Raw genomic sequence first — 21,169 nt, forward strand, 5'->3', positions numbered from 1 at the left:
TGGCCCCGCCCCTCGGCCTCGGCCCCGCCCCGCCGCGGGCTCCTCGCCGCACCCCGGGGCGCGCGTAGCGCCTACGGGAAGGCCCCTCAGTGCCAGGCTCGCCCGCCGGCTCAAGCAACGGCGGCGGAGCGGCCGGAGTAGGTTCCGGGATCGGCGGGCAGCAGCAAGCTGTAACATCCGCTCGAGGTACGCGTCGAGGAGGGGGGAAAGAGCGCTCCCCGCGCCCTGCGCCCGCGGACCTGCAGGGCAGCTGCACGCAGCCCGTCACGGAGGGCGCAAGACCCCCGGCCAGTGCTACAGCTCTTCTCCAACGCTTCAGCAACGTCAGCAGCTCCCGCTCCTTGCCATCCCTGTTTTGAACCGGTGCTCTGTTAGCAAGAGCCACTGTAGCCCTAAGGCTATGGAAAGAGGTGGCACGGCCCACCTTGATGTAAGGCCTCGCACCTGGGACAAGAGCAGACACCAGAAGAACAGTGTGCAGCCACGATCCCTGACAAACCCCAAATGCTCGTCTGCATACACATGAGGCTACAAATGCACATACAGTAGTACAGTGCATACCCATTTACACAGATTCTCTAGGATAGGCACAAGGTTCACAGCTATTTCCTTCTGTGATTACCAGGTATCTTGCAGTCGACATTGGCAGGAAGGAAAGAACTGTAACACAATGCAGCCCAGATTCAGGGCTAGTTAGTTAACTAGGGGTGTGGGGGGGGAACGACGACCAAGAGATTAGAAATAGACACATTTCTATAGCTTGACAAACAAGCAAGGAAGCACTCTGAACAAGCCATTTCTCTTCCACTTAGAACTCATTGCTGCGGAGGGAGACTGCAAGGCCAGCAAATTCTGCCTCAAGTCACACAAAGTAATTTTCTGGGCTACCTGCTGAGGATGATGAAGAATGCATCAGTGTATGCCTAGGAAACATCTGTAAACATGTTAGGCTTATGTTACTGCTTTTTGATGCTCCTAAAATTACAGCTAAAAAAAAAACCCTAGCCAAACAGGATTATACATTCATGATGGAATTCTTACTTTATTTATTCCCACTGATTACTGAAGAAAATACTGAATACATCACCTATATATATATTTAATATGAGGCATCAGAAGACTTCACATAGTACCAAGTTAACTTCTTGTCACCTTACATACCACTGCATGCATTAGGGTAGGGGCACATTCCCAGAAAATAATTAAACTCCCAGTATGAAAACCAGAAGAAAATAAATGGATAAGCAAGGATACGAACTATCTCCATGACCAAGACTGATCAACACTAATTATATAAGAACAAGTAAAAATGTAGTTCTATAGGCTTAAGTCCGATAAAATAAGAAACAGGATTACATCTGTCTTTGTTATGATTCGTCACACTAAGTAGTCTGATGATACAAACTCCACTCTACTCCATAAAGTCAGAGGACCTAATAATTAACACATCAAGAAGAGTGCTATATAATTAGCAATAGTCAATTTGATTATGTATAAAATAGTCTTGCCTTTTCAAGCTTGCTATTCTGCAATACATTTGCTTTATACACCTACAAAGTATTCAAATACAGTAGCAGCAATATGTTCCATGCTGATGCTCTACAATACAGTTAGCAGTTCACTACTTAAAACCAGTTAAGTTTTATGTTAACCAACAGAATCCCTGTCCCAGATACAACTAGTAATACAATCTTGATTGGACCTCCTCTCATGTCCAAAATAGTCGCTACCTTTCACAATGACTTAAGAGGAACTATAGAATCAGAGCTGACAGGTTTGCATATAAAAAAAGGCAGATTGACTCTATAGGAGTGGTAGAAGTGCATCAGTTAACCAGACCAGTCTTCTGGGTAATGGCAAGTTGAACAACATGCAGGACACTGCAACCAGTAGTACTACAATGTATCTAGGAACAAAGAACACAGGTCATGTGCAATAGGAGAACGGTCAGATTACTTTTAAAAACTTTCAATATGACCATATGCTAAAGACACAGAAACAGCCTAGCATGAGCTTCAGCACTGCACCAGGACATTAACACAGAGATAAGGAGATACAGACTGTAGTTGAAAATGGTATTTTTTAAGAGTACTTCAGGGCACAGCCAGTTTTCTCATTCTGGTGTCTCCACATACAGGGGATACAAAGAACTAGAAACAGAGCAGAAGAAGGATCTAGCAGACCAATACACAGTTCTGAGCGGGCAAATACCTACATCAGTTCAAAATTCTCTCAAGCAGGAGGTTGGTTAACCAAGAAGTGCAGTCTGTCTTCAGAAGCAGGATTGTTGCTGCTAGATTAAACTGCTGTCTGTTAAAAGTCTACGTTGGGCAATTTAATCTATTATTTAAATTGGGCGGTTTTTTTTTTTTTAAAAAAAACCACCAAACCAACAAATTGCTAAAAAACAGACTTCACTTACTCTTCTTCACCTGACTTTTTTGAATCAAGGCTTAATGTAAAAAAAATTACTTTTCTGTAAAAAAAAAAAATAGGATCTGTGACCTTTCTGTCTTTAAAAATGTATGCAGGAATAAATCTCTGAATGTTTAAAAATATCAGGAGAAAAAGAAGGAGAGGTTGACTTTTCTCTCAAGGTACCAGGACAAACGCACCATAAGTTTAAGTATCCACACTATTCAGAGACTGTACAGTTACATTAGAATTCTCATCCCCTTTCTCTACTCTAGGGAAACTCAGTGCCATTTCTCCTCTTCCTTTCACAGCACATCTGAAAAATATGACTCTTTGCTCTCAGCTGCCTCCTCTGACCCTGAATTAGTATCAGAGGTACACCCACAATGCTTTTCTGTACTGGGGGTTTCCTTTACTTTGTAAATAAAAGCAAGGTCCATCCTGGCAGAAGCCTATGTCTACAAACAGCCAGCACACTGGATCACATGCAATGACAACATTCTTTTGTTTTAGACTCAAGTCACAAAAGATGGGATAACCGCACAATCCTTACAACAGTAATTTAGTTAATGGTGCACAGCAGTGTTCTTAGATGAAAAGAAATGCAACACTTCCTGTTGTTGCTCTTTGGGCAACACAAAGTTCTTGAGAGCTCCTGACAATTATGAACAGTTGTCTGCATTGCTGTCACTCATAAAGCAATTACACTAAGAGCTAGGTGCATAAAGAAAAAATGGCAAGCACTCATGCACCTGCTTACCCAGCTGGAGAAAGGATACTTCCAAGGAGTTCTCCAGAATATGCAATTGTAGTCTAACCAAAGACACAGAGGCAATTGTATAAGAACAATCTCTTATACAGGCACACATCCTTGTGGCTTTAAAAGCCACAATAGCAGTTCTTGCAGCCAGTTTCAGCTGGACAAACTTTATAGGGAAGACATTAGCAGATACATTACTCAGTAAAATAACAGCACATCACTTTTAAAACAGCAAACTCAGCAGCAGAGCTAGTGCAGAGGAGGCAGAAAATAATCTTTTTACGTACATCAAGAATTTGCATGTTTATAGTATCTCTGCATACCTCACCAAACCTGTAATAGATGCTTAGCCCATAAATAAGGATGAGTTTCTGGGAAAGAGAAACATCCCCTAAGGAGACACCAGTTTGTTTGGAGCTGGCAAGGGAGGGTTCTTGTCTAAAAGAAAACACACTTCAGCATGCATGACTCTGTAACATTGTGTTCCTTATATGGAAAACAGAAACATCAGGATTTGCTCTGGATCTCTTAAATAGGACATTTGGGGTTGAATAAAAGGAGAAAGCCAGAGTGAGGCTGGGGAAGAACGCCACTCATCCACCGCAGGGCACATTGAACATTGATTTGTTACAAGGAAAGCAGCTAGGGGGAATCTGTGGACAAGATATATGGCTGTAGAAAGGACAGAAGGGCAGATCACATGCTGCTTATCACAGTCAAGAGGGAGAAAGATGCCTTTGCACCTCAGGCTGTGCTTCTGGGCTTTACTGTGCACATCATTTCCAGACCGAAATCTGCAAGCCAGTTAGTTCTCAGCAACATTGTTCAACATCCAGAATTTTTTCAGCACTGTGACCATGGCTTCAGTTCGTCTTGTCAAACGGTCATCAGTAGAACAGCACAATGACCACACCCGAGCACCTGCCAAAAGACTAAGAGAGATTAGTAACACAAAGCAGTATAAAGGGATGTGCATTTTAATTTAGAGTTAATTTGTGCACTGTGCCACAAACACTGTGCCACTCTCCTCTTCCACACGCGAACAGCAGCAACTAAAGAAACATCAGCCTGCAACACATAAGCACCTAAACCCCTTGTATTTATTTCAGTCCATAACCCTGAGTGATAAGCCATAGTGCGTCCAATAGGTTGGGCCAAGGCTAAAAGATTCCCCTTCCTCCTCCCTAGGCAAGTTAAGATTAGTTTCTTTAAAAAAATCAAGAGAGTATTTTAAAACCTATATGCCTCAAACATTTCCAGTTGGCGTCAACATGATCTGTAATGTTTACTAATGCTGCAAAGAAAGCAACTGGCCCAACAGATTTCAGGTTCTCCGTCAATGGAGGTTTTTGACAGCAGCCAACAGAGACATGAATAAAGGTTTAAAAATTCCACTTCAGTACCAGAAAGGGTCCTCTAAAGACATGTACGCGATTTCCTTCTCCCATTTGCTCCAGTTATTGCAGAGCTTGAATACAACATCCTTGTCTGATATCAAACTTGAAGTCCTACAGAAAATTATGATGTCTGGCTTGTGTCCCATGTTCTTTCTTGTACAGCCACCTAAAAGTGTAGTATTTCAATAGCACCAGCCATAATGACTTTGCATTCTGTAACTGTGTACCAAGGTGCAATTTCAGCAGTGGAATGTAAGACATTTCTGCCTTTCATGTTCCTTGCTAGTCTAGGTGTTCCAATGACACATTTTCAATCAAAAAATATTGGAGCAGGTAGCTGTGAAGCTGAGTACATGGGCAGTCTTTTTCTGGCCTGATTTGTACGTTCCATTTGCCGACTAGTGGGGAGTCACAATACATTGTTTTGTGTAACCAACATTAGAAGTTTTTTATATGTATACTTTCATCTATTCAGTGGGGGTGGGAAATAGACTTTTAGGTGCTTTTTTATCACCTCCACCCCCCTTGAAATATACATTTGAAAAGAGACAAATATACAAAGTCTGAGATCTAACTGCTGTAAGAATAATCTTATCATAATTATGGCACTTAAGTGCTGTAGAAATAATGCTCTAATACAGTTCTTCTAGCCTCCCAATACATACGAAAAAGATTGGTCTCATACTGAAGTTTCAGAACTGTAAGTTTTCCAAATTGTATGATGCCAGTACTAATTCACTGCCACAGCCAAATCTAATCTATGGTCATTTATAAAGTGCCTACTGCTACACACAGATGCTGTAGAATATATACTCAAGCAATTTATGCTGGCAGCTTGTATGAGCAAAACATTCATTTGAGCATTCCAAGATGCTCTACAGACAATTACTCAAACTGCATTAAAAAAAGATAATTAAAACCCCCATACATATTTCTTAAGAGACAATTTGCAACTACACAAAATCAACTGTTTTACTTACAACTCTTTCAACCTCAACAAAGTAAATAGCAAAAAAAAAAGTTACATTATTTTGTGTAAGAACTGCCCAGTTTTTTGATACTAAGCAGTAAGTGATGTTTGCACAGAGTATGCCTGTGTATACAACATTAAAACATGGAAGCATCTGAACTCTGATCATCCTTTGCAAAACTACAAGAAACAAGCTAAGGTAGCCCATTCAGTTTGAAATAGTCAAACTTTTTTAATAAAGATCACAGCCCAAGGGCCACTAAGATTATTAGAAAAAAACCCAATAGCTTGATCACCACAGATATTATCAAGTCAAAGCACATAGCCTTTTATAAAGGGCTAATACTGTTTTGTAAGACTCTCCAGCAACTCCAAAGAACCAGCACCATTTTGGTTGAAAGCAACCATCTTCAAACCAAGCCACAAGAAACTTAGTAAGATGAAACATCTTGCCTTTATGTCAGAACTTTCTGCTCACTGGGTGTTAAATAGAAACCTGTGATTTATCATTCGATGTTTTTTTCACTGAATTCCAAAGCAAAAGACAATGTGCATTCCCTAAGCAGTCTGACTGCCACACCATCTTCCCTACAGGTTTTTCTAGTATGGCAGGCCATTCAGTTACACATAGTGTTTTAATCAGCTTTAAGGTGGGGTGCTGCATGTGGTCAAGATGAGATCTTACAGGATTTACTCTTTACTACACGTTCTGTGCTAGTGCCATGGACTTGCTTTAAGCATTAGTAATATACACTTTTTGCAATAACACCCAAAGAAAGAATATGCACTTTGTAGGTTCACAAGCAGCTATGAAAACATCTCTCTAGGTTACAAACCTAGGCAGTTATTCACTCCGATCCTTTGGCTCTCGGTACTTCCACTGGATGTAGTCAAAGATATCTTTTTCACATTCTACAGGTAGGGCCTCCCCAGCAACTCCTGCAAACAAATTACAGATGCTGTTTCAAAGGTGAAAGGTCTGTACGATCCTGATACCAAATGCATTGCAAAATTAAGACAAAACCGCCCTAAGTAAAACAGACTAACAAAAAAAAAATACCCACCACCCCCCCCAACCTTTTCACGGTGTTTAGGTACCAATTCTCATTAGTGTTGAAGGAAGTAAGGCAACAAATTAACTATGGGGCCATGTGGTTAGTTACATGTTTTTATGTTCATATATTTATATACACACACAGCACCCCTCCAAACCAAAACTAAAGGACATGACATCTTATAGGGAAAAGTGGGGGAAGCCACATATATGCTGTGCACACCAGATCCCCAATGTTTAGGTCAGTAAGACTTTACATAATTAGGTAGCCCAAAGAGGTAACTTCGTGTCACAGCACTGCCTCTGTGTAAGTAGGCTGCCCCTTCCTGCTATAATGGGTGTTCAACACCAGAAAGGACACTGAGAAATTTTATGAACTAGAGTATTTATCAGAAGTGTTTCCAGTACGCGGAGTAACCCATTTAAGAAGATCACACCAAGCATGTAACTAGGAAGAATGCTCCATGCAAAGGCCCAGACTGACCAGTGACACCCAAGCGACGGATTGTGTACTCATTGATTGTGAAGCCCATTTCCAGAGCATGAGTTCTCATGTTCTTATTGAATATATCACTTCCTGTGAAATACAGTACACCACAGTAATACTGATCTTTGGGGATAAGTCTACAATAAAAGTGGAAGAGAAGTACATATTTAGAACAATCACAAAAAGGTTACAAGCCATTTGTAATTCAGCCATTCAGACACTCTTCTAGGTTTACTTCCTATTTACATGCATGCACTCTGCAATATTGCATGTTTGATTTTTCCCACAAGCCAGATGGAAGAGTGAAATGAACTGCGTATCAAAGAAAGGTTCAACACATCTACCCTGACCCAGATGTTACTGGTGTCCAGACACTACATGGTCATGGTGTTTGCACTCCTGCCAAAAATTAATGTCAAAGCAGTAATGATAAAGTAGGTCACAAATTCTGAAACTGCATACAAAATCATGATTTAAAAATACAGCATTCTTGCTAATAACCTGTTGTAGACACTGGCAGTTGTACAGTGTCTTCCATACTGCAAAGGAATCAAATCTAGCAAATGCACTGTTCTGAACATGGAAGTAGAGATTTGAATGCAGAACTCTATGTGAATGCCTACTATGTAGCATACAGCTACAGCAGTTTTTTGGGGTGGGGGTTTTTTTGTGTGTGTATACCGGATATCAATTCTCCTATGTGGATAGGCTGTTCCGTCGTCTTTATTTGGCAGCTGACAGACACCCTGTGAGGAAGTAAGGAAAGCAAGAAATTCAAAATTAAAGACTTGAGATGAACCTTTACCTCCCCATCCCTACAGAACCTCTAAACAATCAGTCAATTTGGAGAGCAAAGTTAAATTCCCACCGAACCAATTATTTTACTAGGAGAGCTGGATGTCATAGCACTGTGAATCACTATTTTATACTGCTAAGAGGACTGCAGTTCAACGTAGCATATAACTGCTTCTTAAGTTTTTATTACAGCAGGAAGGCTCATAGGACTTCTCATTTCCCATTCCTCTGCCCTAATTATTACCAGGCTCTTCAGTATGCACAAACATCAGCAGGTTAAGGAAAATGCAGATGAAGCTGAAGCTAATAGAAGAAAGTTTTTTCTTGAGAAGCCCTCTGCCACTCTTCAACTGCTTTGTAATCTTCACATAATTGACATTACCAGCCTTTTCTTTCCACTCCCCTCCCCCAGTATACGATCACTTTAAAACGACAATGCAGTAGGGTGGAGGGACATGAACCATAATGAATGACGACAAGTATCTAATTACTGAACAGTTTCACCCATTGCAGCTTCATGCTGAGAATTCTAGTCTTTCTTGGTTTTGAAAACTTTGATGTTGCTTATGCTTTTAAAGTTATGTTCTCTGTCTCCTTACTGAGACTTGCTTTTCTCAGATTCCCCAGCTACAGTTGTACTTCCCTTTTTACAACATTCCTTGGCTTCCACTTTGAAGAGCTATTTCACAACTATTTAAGACTTGACAGGATCACACAGAGCAAACGGTCAAACTATAGCGAGCTTGTTGAACTGGGAATGCAAACAGGGAATGCAGAGTGCCTCTGCTTTTGGCAGACAGATGTACATTTAACTTTAAGCCCATATGGTATTAAACCATGTGGCAAGAAAGAGAGCGCCTTTCACTTATTCCTCCTAAAGATCAAGCCAAACAAAAAGCCATCGAGTTTTATTCCCTCTCAGAATGCAACACAAACTAAACTGAAGACAAATCCTCAGAGTTCTCTCAGCTCTTAATTTTAAGCAAAACTAAACCATCAATCAATAAAATAAAATAATCAAGTGCTCCAGCAGCCCCTTTCATCTTGGGAAAGCAAATGTCTTTAAATGTAGTATTATACAGTTAAGTATTTATGCCTTTCAAAAAACTAGCTGAATATAATGGTATCTTGATTACAAATGTGTATGGACCTTTAGTGAACCCTCCTGCAGGACCACTCCTCTGAGCTTCCACGGAATTCCATAAAGCCAGTATGAGTGACTATCAGAACTAAGCAGCCTTCATGCCCGCTAAGTATTGCTTACGGTTCTACGTGTCTGTTAGAGTTGACTTTTAACTGGCCTGTAAGATCAAGATATCCAGGGCCTGTAAAGAAAACTAAGCAAAGCAAGGTAACACCCAGTCCACATATTTAAGAAAAAAAGTTTTGCTGTGACCTCAAAAAATGAATGTTCTTTTAATTCATTACTTTCTCTAGGCATCCCACATATCCCCTATTGTATCCTGAGTTGGCATCTTATCCATGAAATCTGCTCTGCAACAACATTGACAAAAAAGGAGACAAAGGTATGTTACATATATTAGAAAAGACATGGTAAACATAAGCCTGAGATCAAAGATAGTGTTTCCAAGATCCTGAGGGCAGAGTTACAAGAGCAGTCACTGGTGCAACTAAGAAGTGAGGTTGTATTAAGGTTCTGGGGAAACATCAAGCAAAACAGAGACAAAACTGGCATTGCGTGATGAAGGTTATATCAGTGGGGTTCAGTACTACATAAATACCTGTAGATTTTTCTAATACTGAAATCTTAGCACAAGAGATTCACAGAGTTAACTGCAGAAAGCTTTTATGGGGGGAAGGGGAGGGGTTTAAATTTTTTTTTTTTTTTTTAAAAATCACAGCTCCAGCAGTCCCAACAATCTACCTCATATACAACATAGCGGGGGATTACCTTCCCTGACAGAAGCTAACACACCTGACCACCAAAAAAGCCTTACCATGAATTTGGTGTCACCTTTAGACAGCATATCTGTGACAAAGTGGACTTTTTCCAGTTGTTCTACAACTTGACGCAGAAGTTTTGACTAGGAACAGTGACAACACAGAAGAGGAGATTATTTTACAAATAACAAGAATATCTTATCCATTTACCAGACAATGGCCCACATAAGTACAGGACATTGCTACAATTATAGGTATTACCATACAAAAAACTTGACTGAGTGGAAAAAAAATAACGCCAAGGAAAAGCTAATAAAATTACAGCTGTGCAATGTAAAAAACCCAAAACTTTCCAAAATCCCCTATCAGATTTTTTTTTCATCGTAAGTGACAAAACTCTTTTTTTTGGCTTGAGTTTTCAAATTTTAAACAATTTACCTGTAGAAGACACAAGAAACACAAACTGTCATTAAGGCTTCTCCAGAGTTAGTCCCAAAAGATTACAAGGGCAGCAGGACATTTGTTTCTTGTCCAAAAGATTATGGCTATGTAAAGGGATACTTACTCTACCTTTAATCCCTGCTTTATCCAGTAAGCTGTTACAGTTCTACATTGTAAAAGTGCGTGAATTTGAGGGGGTGGGGAAGAAGAGGGACAGAAGGTTAAGAGTAAACCTCTGTAATAGTTCTGCAAGAGGAACACAACATAATACATGGACCTGAGAAGTGATCATAACTCCTCAAAATAAAATTTACTATTACAGTAACAAGAAGATGAACGAAGTTGCATTACAAGTTTGAGACTACGTTATCTTCTGAATTTAAAACACTGTGGAACCAATGCACAGTACTGACCCACAGCAGCACAGAAACACACCTGTTTAGATGATTCAGATGTGAAACTTGGATGGGTTAGCAGAACATCCATATCGCCACTTGATTCTGCACCTAGGCAAGTAAGAAGCAAAGAAAAAACCCTCTGCGTATGACAAAGTATACTAACATTAGTCAACATCCATCCATCCTCCTGCAATAAACATGGTTTCCTGGTAGAAAATAGTCAATCATGATTCAAGATATTTGCGAGAAAACAATCTTAAAGAAAATCTTGTTCTTTCATCAAAAAGTTCGTATCTTTGCATATCTCAGAAGACACCAAAGAATTTCTTCCTGTACTTCTGCAGCAGTGAAGCACAAATATGTTAATGTATTGTTAATGTAAAAACAAAGCAATCAATTCACATGTTACAATATACAGCTCTTTACGGGGGCTGGGTGGAGAAGCAAGGATTTATACAGGTGTTTTGCTACTGAACTAACCAGTCAAGACAATAACAGGAAAGAGCCCAGTTCCAGCACAGACTTTCCCTCTGGAAGAACAGATACAGTAATAAGTCTTGCTTACTAGCCCAAAGTAAACATAAGATCAGAGTACCAACCTCGTCTAAAACTGCCACAGACTGTAGCAATATAGTTTGGGTCCAGCTTGCTGACCTCTTTCAGCACAATTTCCTATAGGAAGAAAAAAAAAAAAAAAAAAAAAAAAAAAAAAAAGAGATGTGTGTTCAGAAATGTCAGTCATTCATTGTCCACCAGTGGCTCACATCTTCAATAAAGACATTCTTACCTGCATTTGCAGCATTTCTTCCCTTGGGATTCTTTTCTCAAAATCTTCAAAGTACCTGCATATATAAGAATAAGAGTGTCTGTAAGAGTGATAAGGGTAGCATCTTAACATTTTTGTCAAGAGGAAAGAATACAACTTTCTGATGTGACAGTAATGAAGAATCTCCCCACCCTCACCAAGCATCTTAGAAAACATCTTGCCAAGCGATAGAAAAAAACCTCACAACTGCAAGTTTGACAATGCTCAGAAGATGGTTTCGTTGCAAATTATTTCCACCATATATGAAGAGCTGCTATGAGGTGGAAGTAATGTTACAATATAACCAATTGGTTTATATTTGCACAGCCCTCTGAAAATACAAAAGGTTCCTGACAAAACTCAATCCACCAGCAAGCAGGAACGTTCACCCATGGTCAGAGGTGATCTTTGTGGGAAAGAGCTAAACAGAAGCTCCTCACAAGGCAAATACAGCTCCTGATACCTTTGCATGCAGCTGTAAAAACCAGACTGCCAGAATGCTGCTTAACTGTGGAGAAAAAGAGGCCAGGTGAAACAATGACACCCAACCAGCAGGCACATTTTTCACCCCTCCAGTACCAGAACCACTGACAGCAGGTACTGGCAGCCATAACGCTGCTTCAGAGCCACATGTTCCCCAACACCCATTACTAAACCATCCCAATTCCAAACTCTGCAGACAGGGCTTTTGGATGAGACTCCTCCACCCCTCACCGCCCCTTTCTTCCATTTCTCTATTTCTTTCTGGATGGAGACCAAGCCTACTGCATTTTAACCCCAATGAAACAGATGTTCTGAATAGCTGCTGAAAAGTATGAAAAGCACACAGCGAGAACAGAACCTTACTTGGCCCATGTAACCTTACATTACATCCTGGTGTCTGAGTCATTAGAAAAGCCAAGCACTTGCACCAAAGAAAGCTTACTTCAACCCAATACGCTGGTGATGGGTTAACTTGTGCTCATTTTTTCTTAGATCTACAAGAATTAAGAAAAAACAGAAAAAAGTTACTTGAGGACTAGAAATCTTACAGTAAGTTTCCACCGATGCAAAGGTGATACATGCTAAAAATACGTAACAAGAAAACAGCAACCTCCAACACAAAGGAACAGATTTTAAATGGACTACTGAACAGCTGATAGGATGAGTACAAATGCATAGAGCACTTCCCGATAAAGATTTCAGTAGACCATTCACCTCAAAGCCAAAATCCTTGTTATTTTCCATGTAACCTGTAAGTACTTTACATTGGATGTGCATGTAATGTCTTCAGCATCTCACACACTTTCCTCAAAGCCTAGGGCATATCTGCTGTCGCAATACCACCGTGGTACAGGAAGCTTAACAGAAAAAAAACATTATTGGATGCGAGCTGAGGACCCAAAGTTACACTTACCTTCTAAAGTCTTAATTCCTTCCTCAACAAACTTCCTAGCAGCAGCAGGACTGCAAGAAGAGAAAGCAATCTGCCTTCAGGAGCAGTAAAAGGACATTAGAATTCACTGTAACTGCCTAGATTCTTCAAGGCCAAGAGTGAAGTTGCTTCTGATGCTTACCCTCTTTTCAGCATGTGCATTTTCGGTTTGTACTTTCAGTTAGCAGAGATGGCTATCCACAGCTTGGCTTACATATTTTTTAGCACTGATATAACTATACAGTGACGTACAATTTTAAAAAATAAAAATCTCACCAAATAATATTGTTTTAGGAAATAATCCTGAATGCATGCCAAGAACTACTTTAACCACAGTCTCTGAACCAGCTTAAGGCAACAGGAGCAGAGAAGTGTCTTTAGACTAGCACTTCAAACACTGAAGTGAATGGCTGAACCTTTTTCCCCTTTAAGGGTTTGTCATTAGATTAATCTGCATGTCTCTGTAGGGAAAGAACATTTCAGCTGAGACAGACATTCAGGTAATGTTATACCCAAATACCTATCCAATATCTGAAAACACCAAAGTACCATCAGCCTGGAAGCATAGCCCCTGCATGAGGAACTATTCTCCAGCTACTCTGAAATCTTATGGTTACAGCTCTACCACCCTCAAAGACTTTAAATCCACTTCCTCAATAAAACTATTACAGTAAAATGGTCAGATCCTGACCTGCCATTTACTTCCTTTCTTACCCTTCCTTGTGTCTCTTGCCAGGTTCCAGACCAGGAAAGGCAACTTCCACTGTCCTGAGACAGGATAGCATGCAAGCTGCTTTCTGCATCCCATCCCAATTTCTCAAATCCCAGTGTATCCTCAAACTTAGAATTCATTTTCCCTCAGAATTACTTGAGAACAATCCCATTCCCTACCCTGAACCACAAGAATTTCAAACACTGCTCAACAGCCCTGATAGCTTGTTGTTTGTTTGTTTTGTTGCCCATTTCAGGGCTCTAGTTCTCCTTTTACAAACACATGACAGAGCACTGTTGTCCCTGGGGCCAACTTCCCACCAGAAGTCCCAAAGGGACTTCTCACTTCCACTCTTTTCAGCCTCTTATGGTTCCATTCTTGACCAGCTCCTCTCTCCTTCCCCCCTCAGCTTGCACACAGGAATTTTCCACTTCCACTCCTTTACCGCAAAGTCCGTAACTGACAATTCTATACCCTTTCTTCTCTTCACAACTATAGTGTCTCAGTGTAGGCACTATAGCATCAGCTCAATCTCATTCCCTTCATTATTTGCAATCACCCAAATTATTTTCAAAACTCCACCAGGAGAAGGAAAAAATATCTAACACGCCCCCCCCCCCCCCCCAAAAAAAAAATCCCAAAAAACTTTACCCAATGCCAGTAACTCGTGTCAGGAGACTGATAGATGCACTTGTATCATCTTGTCGAATCTGCAAAATTCAAAACCAAGCCCTTCTTAACTCCACTTGCAATGAATAGAAACAATGAGACGATAAAACAGTTCAGTCAGACTGCACTGGAGGCTCGTTATGAATCAATGCAGAACAGTACCAAGGGTAGTACTGTGTATCACAATAACGCCATATATACCAAGCCTGAAAATTCCCTAATTGCCCACGCTAAGGCGAAGAACGTGTTTACACCACAAAACTCCACAGCCCTCCAAGAGTCAGAATTCCACTTCTAACAAGACATTCACATGCTGATTACGTAACTTAAATATTTTCAGCTGAGCTTCTTGTTTCTACTCACCACAGATTCCACATCCACTCTTCCTAAGCTTGACATGAGTCTCTCCAAGGTCGACAACAAAAATTGCACAAAACAAGCAGGCTACTTTGCAAGTTACAAAGAAAAGCAAGTATTGAGAAATAGAGTGGAAGGGAAAGAAACACACCTTTTCCAGTTTGCGTAGTTTTCCAGTGGATAAAAACTCATCTATCTTCTCAGCTATTTTAGCACCTACTCCATCCTAAGTATCGAACGGGGTGGGAAGATAAGTTCAAGATTGCTTAAAGACATTACATCTGGAAAAAAAGGAAAGCTCCCCAGAATTTAGCATCCAGAAAGAATTATGAGGCCACTGAGACCATGATAAAATACTGGACCATAAGGAAACACAAGAATTCAAGGCTACAATGCAAGCAGCATAAACACTGTAATTCAAGGGCTATATTAAAAGTTCCCCCAAAGCAGCAATTTTGAACAAGGCCTTGGCTATTACTGCTCAAGTTCTCCAAATTTAGCGAAGCTGTAACAAGGCAAAGGGAAAACCTGCCACAGCAGAATCCTTTTACACGCAGACTGGGCTGGAGCCCCCAGTTCCAGCTACAAAGACTCACGGCAACCAGACCGCATCCCCACCACGGCTACCGGGAGGAGGAACCGGCGCCCGCAGAGCCGCCCCCCCGCCCCCCAGAAGCCGCCGGCCCCGAGCCCCGCCGCTGCCTCGCGAGCCTCCTGGCCGCCAGCACCTACCAGCTTCTTGGCCTCAGCCCCACTCCGTATCTTGCTGGGGTACCGGGAGATGACCGAGGCTGCCTTCCTGCGGAACAGTGCGGGTGAGCGCCCGAGCGCGGGCGGCGCCGCTGGCCCGGCTGGCGCGGCGGCGGGCTGGGCCCCGAGCCGAGGGCGCCGGCGGGGAGGCGGAAACGGTACCTGTATGCGTTGTACTTGTGAACGGCCCGGTTCACGTTGCGCTCGTAATTGGCCAGTTCTACGGGAAGAGCCACAGTGAGAGCGGGCGGGCGGGCGGCCCCGGCGGCCCGCCCGCCGCGCACACCTACCGGTGAGGAAGTCGGTGATGCCCTCGTTGGGGCTCTCCCGGGGAGCCTTCCGCTTGCTCATGGCCGGCAGCACCGGCACCGCGCTGCGCTGGAGTCCCAGGACGGAGACGGCGAGGACGCGTTTCCGGTGGTGACGTCACAGAGCGCGACCAACGTCATCACGCGTACGCCGGCGGGGCGGGGCCTGCGGCGGCGCGGCGGCAGGGGCCGGGGTGGGCGGCGGTGCCGTGGGACCGCGGTGGGTGCGCCGAGTACCCCGGTGTAGGGCAGTCGAGAACTGCTGTTGTGATCCCTCCGCCACATCAGTGCGGCCTGCCAGTACGACGTCTCCTCTGCCTGCGCTCGACTTTCCGGCAGGTTGTTGCATCAAAAGGATTTTCCATGAGGGTCTGTTTGATTTATGCCACTTGTGTTGTCCAAGAGGCAGCTTAAGTGACGGAAGAAAACCCCTACAGCCTGCTCACATTCATTAGCTCAATCTCTCCAGTATCCGGAGTTTTTAGAGGCTGTAGTTTTTATCCTGTTTTTGCTAGATGCCTCTTTCTGAGCAGCCTGAGATGACTGAAAACTTGCTGTGCCAAGTTAGGTAGTATGCACAGTTTTGCTAGAAATTAAGTGTAACCCAGTAGAAATTTAGTTTGTTTGTTTTTTTAATAGGAAATTAAAGTACATCCTTTTTTAAGATAATATTGTTACCGCATTTAATGAGCTACTTTCTTACATAGCTTAATAGGACATCTATCTTTTTCTGTCTGTGCCCCAGAAAAATTAAGTTTTGTTGCCTACCTGGTTACATAGCTGACATGATAAATGCAGTTGCAGTAAAAGAGCAGGTATTATTTCCAGCGAGGGTCACTGTCTCTGTTCAGCACTTTGCATGCCTTAAACTGGAGGCAGATGAGCAAAGCCACTGCCGCTCCCCCCAGCCGCCTTTATGCCTCCTGGTGGCTGGCCCTGCCCCTTACCCAGGGGCCGCTGGAACGGTGGTGGCCGGGGCTTGGGGTACGTGAGCCACAGCTTCTCCGGAGGGAGCGCTTTCTGCTCCCGGGCTTCCGTAGTCTGCGCCCTGCCGTTCCTTCAGCCAATTACAGCTTTTGAGCTGTCTGAGTTCTTCAGGACCCCTTGTCCTCAAGGGTACATTTCTTGGGCAGTCTCAGTCACGGTATGGTACAGTTTCCATCTTTTTAAGCTTTCTGGATTCTGAATATTTTCTGGGATTTTGTTAGAATTCTTTTTGACAGGGTCTCTTTTGTTTATTTCTGTAGGTAAAGTCTGTTTTTCAGCCTCCCTTTTTTTTTCTTCTCTGCTCTGTACACTCCTGTCTGTAGGTGTTCACTCCCCAATGGCTCTCTGTAGATGGCTCCCAGTCCCGGTGTTTTAATTCACCGCTCTTTGCCCTGTGGCCCATTGCTGTTTCTGTGTTCTCTGTCCTGCTCCCTGTCCCGAGTCTTTAATCGCTCCCTCTCTACCCTGCAGGCTGTTGCAGTTTTTTCCCAGCATTTCTCCATCGCTCTCTCTCTGGCTCCCTGACCCTCCTTTTTAATTCTTTCCTTGCTGCCGTGTGGCCCGTTGCAGTCTTCCCTTTCTCTGTCTCTTTCTACACAGGCCTGGATCTATATAAATAAAGCAGTCCAAATTTTGCCAAAGCATGTTGGTTGGATTTTCAAGTTTTTGTTTAAAAAAGATAGACAACGAGCAACTCATTTTCATAGGTGCTAAAAGATAGGAATTTCTCCTCTTCCTCACAGGCAATCATGGGGAAAGCCATAATCACATACTGATGTTGACAATAACTGTTCTATGCAGAGTATTTTAGTGGACATAAAAATGGGAAGAAGAAGGAATTAAGTCTACTGGGAGGGAACTAACTGCTGCTGTAGGAAATACAAAAATGTATCACAGAAAAGGTATTGAGAAATTAACTGAGAGGGTGAGCGAGCAGGGTAAGGAAACCCTCAATATAATAAACAACAGTTGTCCCACGTATGCATCCATGAAAATAAGCTGCATCCAAAAATGACCCTACCACACCCCCCCCCCCCCCCCATCCTAAAACAACTCCCCCAAATCCCCCAAAAGACTAAGGTGTTACCGAAATCTCGGCATGAAGAACTTATCGACACCAATGTGATGCAGATAACAGACACTTCTTTATTGACGGCCAGGTGTGTGAGTGAGTCCTCTCACGATCAATGCACACCAAGCTTCAAAATCATACTCCATATATAGAACTTATTCATACATATTCATTAAGTATTCATGCATAAACATAATATTTCCTGAAAATCATCAACATACTCTCCTCCCATATCTGATTCTGCACAGTAAAGATTAGAAAGATCTAGAAATGGGTATGGGGTACTATTTGGGTAGGTAGTACATGAGTCAGTGGTTGCGATCTCCCCCTGCCAGAATTACCTTTTACTTTCTTGGCAGGTATCTACAGGTTGTTCCAGTCTACTCTCCCCAGTTCCCATTAATTCTACATTTTGATGTCTCAATGCATTCTCCTATGTAAATACTGTATCCAATCATCTTTAATCTTAAGTCTGTTATCTAAGTTCTAATCATTCCTGCTAGGTGATTCTGACCTATTCTTTTGGCCTTGGTACAGGGCTGTACAAAGGATTTCATAGTAACTGTCGGTTGTTGTGCAAATACAAAGCTCCACTCAAATGTTTCTTATAATTTTATATTCCTATTAAAATGACTCTATAAGATAAAATGTGTTTCTAATATAATCAAATGTGGTTGCTAATTCTAACTAATAGCAGATATGTAACACCTGGGCGGGGCTCGGTACCGAGGCGAAGCTGCTGGCCAAGAGCAGCTGCCGCTCGGTGTCACAGCCTCCCAGTCCCGTCCAGCCGGCTGTCACGCAACTCCTTGCGGGAGGGTACCCGCTGCCGGGGTGTGGAGGGGAGGGAGGGAGGCAGGCAGGCAGGCAGAGGAAAGACCTTGCTCCCTTGTCCCACTTTCCAGCCCTGCCGTGTACTCCGCACCCCTTCACTCTGGTAACACCTCACTTTCCCATCACAGGGAACCGCTATGAACTCAGTAGCTTAAATCATGCAACAGATCATAATGGCTTACTTGTGCAGGGGAAAACCTTGTATGAGCTTTTCCTAAGCCACACATTCCCACCTCTCGCTTTTTCCTACTCCAAAAGTGCACTCCTGCAAAATCTCTTCTATTTAAACAAATATATATTTAAAATTGCTGTTACTAACGCGCTTCCAAATGCAAACAGAGCAAACGCATCCCTATTTCCCACAGCAAACCGGAATGCATCATACGGAAAGGATTTAACAGCTTGAGCCACGTGAGTGCTTTTGCATACGGAGGCAATAAGTATTAATGCCCGGGCTGCGAGTGGGAAAAGGGCAGAGCAATATGAACCCTGCAGCCGCAGCGAGCATTCCCGGGGTCCAGTGGTAGCGAAGCGGGCTGAGATCCCGCCCAGTGCTCAGCATAGGGTTGGTGGAGCGCTGCTGCCATCTGGCGACCAAAAATTGGTATCAGACCACGGGGCTCGAACGCGTGTCCTCCGCGCGGGAAAGATTCTGCCGACGGCGTGACGCGAACCCAGGTCGTTGCAGTCGAGCCACTTCTACGCATGCGCTGCCCTTAGTTCTGTCAGAAACACTACTACGCATGCGTGAAAGCGGATGTCATAATACGCATACGTAGCCACAAAACCCGCCCCGCGGCATCAAGCCAATTCTACGCATGTGCTGCCCTTAGTTTTGCCAGAAACCACAACGCGCATGCGTAAGCGGCGATTTTGTGCTGCGCATGCGCCAGTGGAAACCACGCCCCGTGGCGTCAGGCCCAGTCTGCGCATGCGCTGCCCTTAGTTTGCCAGTCACGCTATTGCACACGCGGGTTAGGGGGGTTAGGTTTGTCACCGAAATCTCGGCATGAAGAACTTACCGACACCAATGCGAGGTAGGTAAACAGACACTTCTTTATTGACGGCCGGGTGCGTGAGCGAGTCCTCTCACGATCAACGCACACCAAGCTTCAAAATCATACTCCATATACAAAACTTACTGTAAAAGAAGAGACTCGAACTGTTATGGGTTACTCTAGGTTTGCACGTTTTAATCGGTCCAGCAGTGTTGGGTCACCTCCGCAGACAGTGACAAGCTTACAAGATTTTCAGTCACATATTTATAGTATCTACCTAAACATTACATAATCTCTTGATTCCACAATAAATCTTCTCTCAGTTCCTATCCTGACAGTCGGCTTCACAGGTTGTTCCGTATCTTGATCACCTCGCTATTTTGCTTCTTCTTTCAAGGATGATTGCTTCAGGTTCCATACTCCCAGTTCTGAGTAATCACAATAGACAACCTCCATCGTTTCAGCCTTCTAAAGGTCAGGGTCTCCTGTTCTAAAAAGCTCCTTTGAACTGTCAGGCATAATCTTATTAATATTAAACTTTTATTGTCTAGCATCTATCAGCTGACTGTGCTTGCAGTCCTGGTTTGGGCTATACAGGGGACAAAGCTGAGGTGTACAGCCTACAGCAGCAGTGATCTGGCATTTTCCTCCAACACTTATTCATACATATTCATTAAATATTCATGCATAATCATAATATTTCCCGAAAATCAGTAACATTTCCAATTCTGCCATATCCGATTCTGCGTAGTAAAGGTTGGAAAAGTCTAGAAATGGGTCTGGGGTACAATTTGGGTAGGTGGTATATGAGTCGGTGGTCGCCATCTCCCCCTGCCGGAATTACCTTGTACTAAAGTTCACGGTTTCTTGGCAGGTAACTACAAGCTGTTCCAGTCGACTCTCCCCACTTCCAATTAATTCTATATTCTGACATTTCAATACACTTTCTACGTACAGAAGACTAGTCAAATACAAAAAAACCTGTAAAACCCAACTTTTTACCTAAGCTTTAAACAATGATTCTAGCCCATTCTTCTGGCCTTGGTACAGGACTGTACAAAGGATTTCATAGCAGCTTTTACTGTGCAACTAAAAGTTTCATTAAAATATATTTCTTATCCCTCTATATTTCTATTAAAATGATTTTATAAAATCAAATAAAGTCAATTAATTCTAACTTATTAGCAAAGCTATAGCATTTCCCCCCTTTGAAAGTGTTGAAAATTATTATTTCAATACTTTCACATTATTTACATAACATTTGTTTCAACATATTTTGGTGGCGGACTATGTCTTGGTGGAATAGTTGATACTTCTCTCATGATCATGCAATTGACTGCAGTTCTATTGGTAAAATGTTTCTTCAAACATGCATATACTAGCATGATCATCAGAAAGACGATTAGTAACAGAAACACAGTTTTGATTATGGACTGTATCCAAGAGCTCAAATTCCATCCCAGTTTGCTAAAAATTTTCCCCAGCCAGTCTTCTGACATATCTTCTCAAATTGATTCTGTTTCCTTTTCAATTTTACCTAATAGGTCCAGATCATGTTCCACATCTCGAGTGACATTTGGAATGTGAATGCAACAGTGGTCCAGTCTATCCTTGAGATATCCACATACCCCATGCTCTTCAAGT

The 21,169-nt window shown here is 42.6% G+C and overlaps 1 protein-coding gene and 1 long non-coding RNA gene across 5 annotated transcripts; one reads left to right on the forward strand and one right to left on the reverse strand.

The window, feature by feature from the left end:
• Window positions 1–27: 27 nt before the first annotated feature.
• LOC130141050 (uncharacterized) lies at window positions 28–10,676 on the forward strand. 2 transcript variants are annotated; one of them, XR_008818973.1, is made up of 3 exons: window positions 28–186; window positions 813–944; window positions 9,316–9,394. It is a non-coding gene; the product is annotated as an uncharacterized LOC130141050 (long non-coding RNA). The 2 variants fall into 2 exon arrangements; XR_008818972.1 differs by lacking the exon at window positions 9,316–9,394 and adding an exon at window positions 10,544–10,676 and having other exon boundaries at window positions 32–186.
• POLB (DNA polymerase beta) lies at window positions 1,016–15,768 on the reverse strand. Of its 3 annotated transcripts, none has more exons than XM_056321688.1 (15): window positions 15,617–15,768; window positions 15,489–15,546; window positions 15,309–15,375; window positions 14,728–14,802; window positions 14,202–14,260; window positions 12,821–12,870; window positions 12,350–12,401; window positions 11,407–11,461; window positions 11,219–11,291; window positions 10,657–10,727; window positions 9,837–9,923; window positions 7,765–7,829; window positions 7,081–7,220; window positions 6,379–6,481; window positions 1,016–4,096 (listed from the first exon to the last, which is right to left on the reverse strand). In XM_056321688.1, exons 1-14 carry the CDS (start codon window positions 15,675–15,677, stop codon window positions 6,387–6,389), a joined length of 1,008 nt encoding a protein of 335 aa, XP_056177663.1. In that variant the 5' UTR covers window positions 15,678–15,768; the 3' UTR covers window positions 1,016–4,096; window positions 6,379–6,386. The 3 variants fall into 3 exon arrangements, with proteins under 3 accessions (XP_056177663.1, XP_056177664.1, XP_056177665.1); XM_056321689.1 differs by having other exon boundaries at window positions 1,016–4,107; XM_056321690.1 differs by lacking the exon at window positions 1,016–4,096 and adding an exon at window positions 4,136–4,738.
• Window positions 15,769–21,169: the final 5,401 nt, after the last annotated feature.

Source organism: Falco biarmicus, chromosome 18 (assembly GCF_023638135.1).
Source record: "Falco biarmicus isolate bFalBia1 chromosome 18, bFalBia1.pri, whole genome shotgun sequence".
Lineage (NCBI taxonomy): Eukaryota > Metazoa > Chordata > Aves > Falconiformes > Falconidae > Falco > Falco biarmicus.

What these genes read in the sequence shown, in the direction of transcription:
- POLB (XM_056321688.1), bottom strand. Translation starts at nt 15,677, where the DNA reads ATGAGCAAGCGGAAGGCTCCCCGGGAGAGCCCCAACGAGGGCATCACC. An exon ending in CATCTGAATCATCTAAACAG is followed by an intron (nt 9,924 to 10,656) that starts GTGTGTTTCTGT and finishes CACTGTTCCTAG; the next exon opens with TCAAAACTTCTGCGTCAAGT. An exon ending in AAGGTGACACCAAATTCATG is followed by an intron (nt 7,830 to 9,836) that starts GTAAGGCTTTTT and finishes ACTTCCTCACAG; the next exon opens with GGTGTCTGTCAGCTGCCAAA.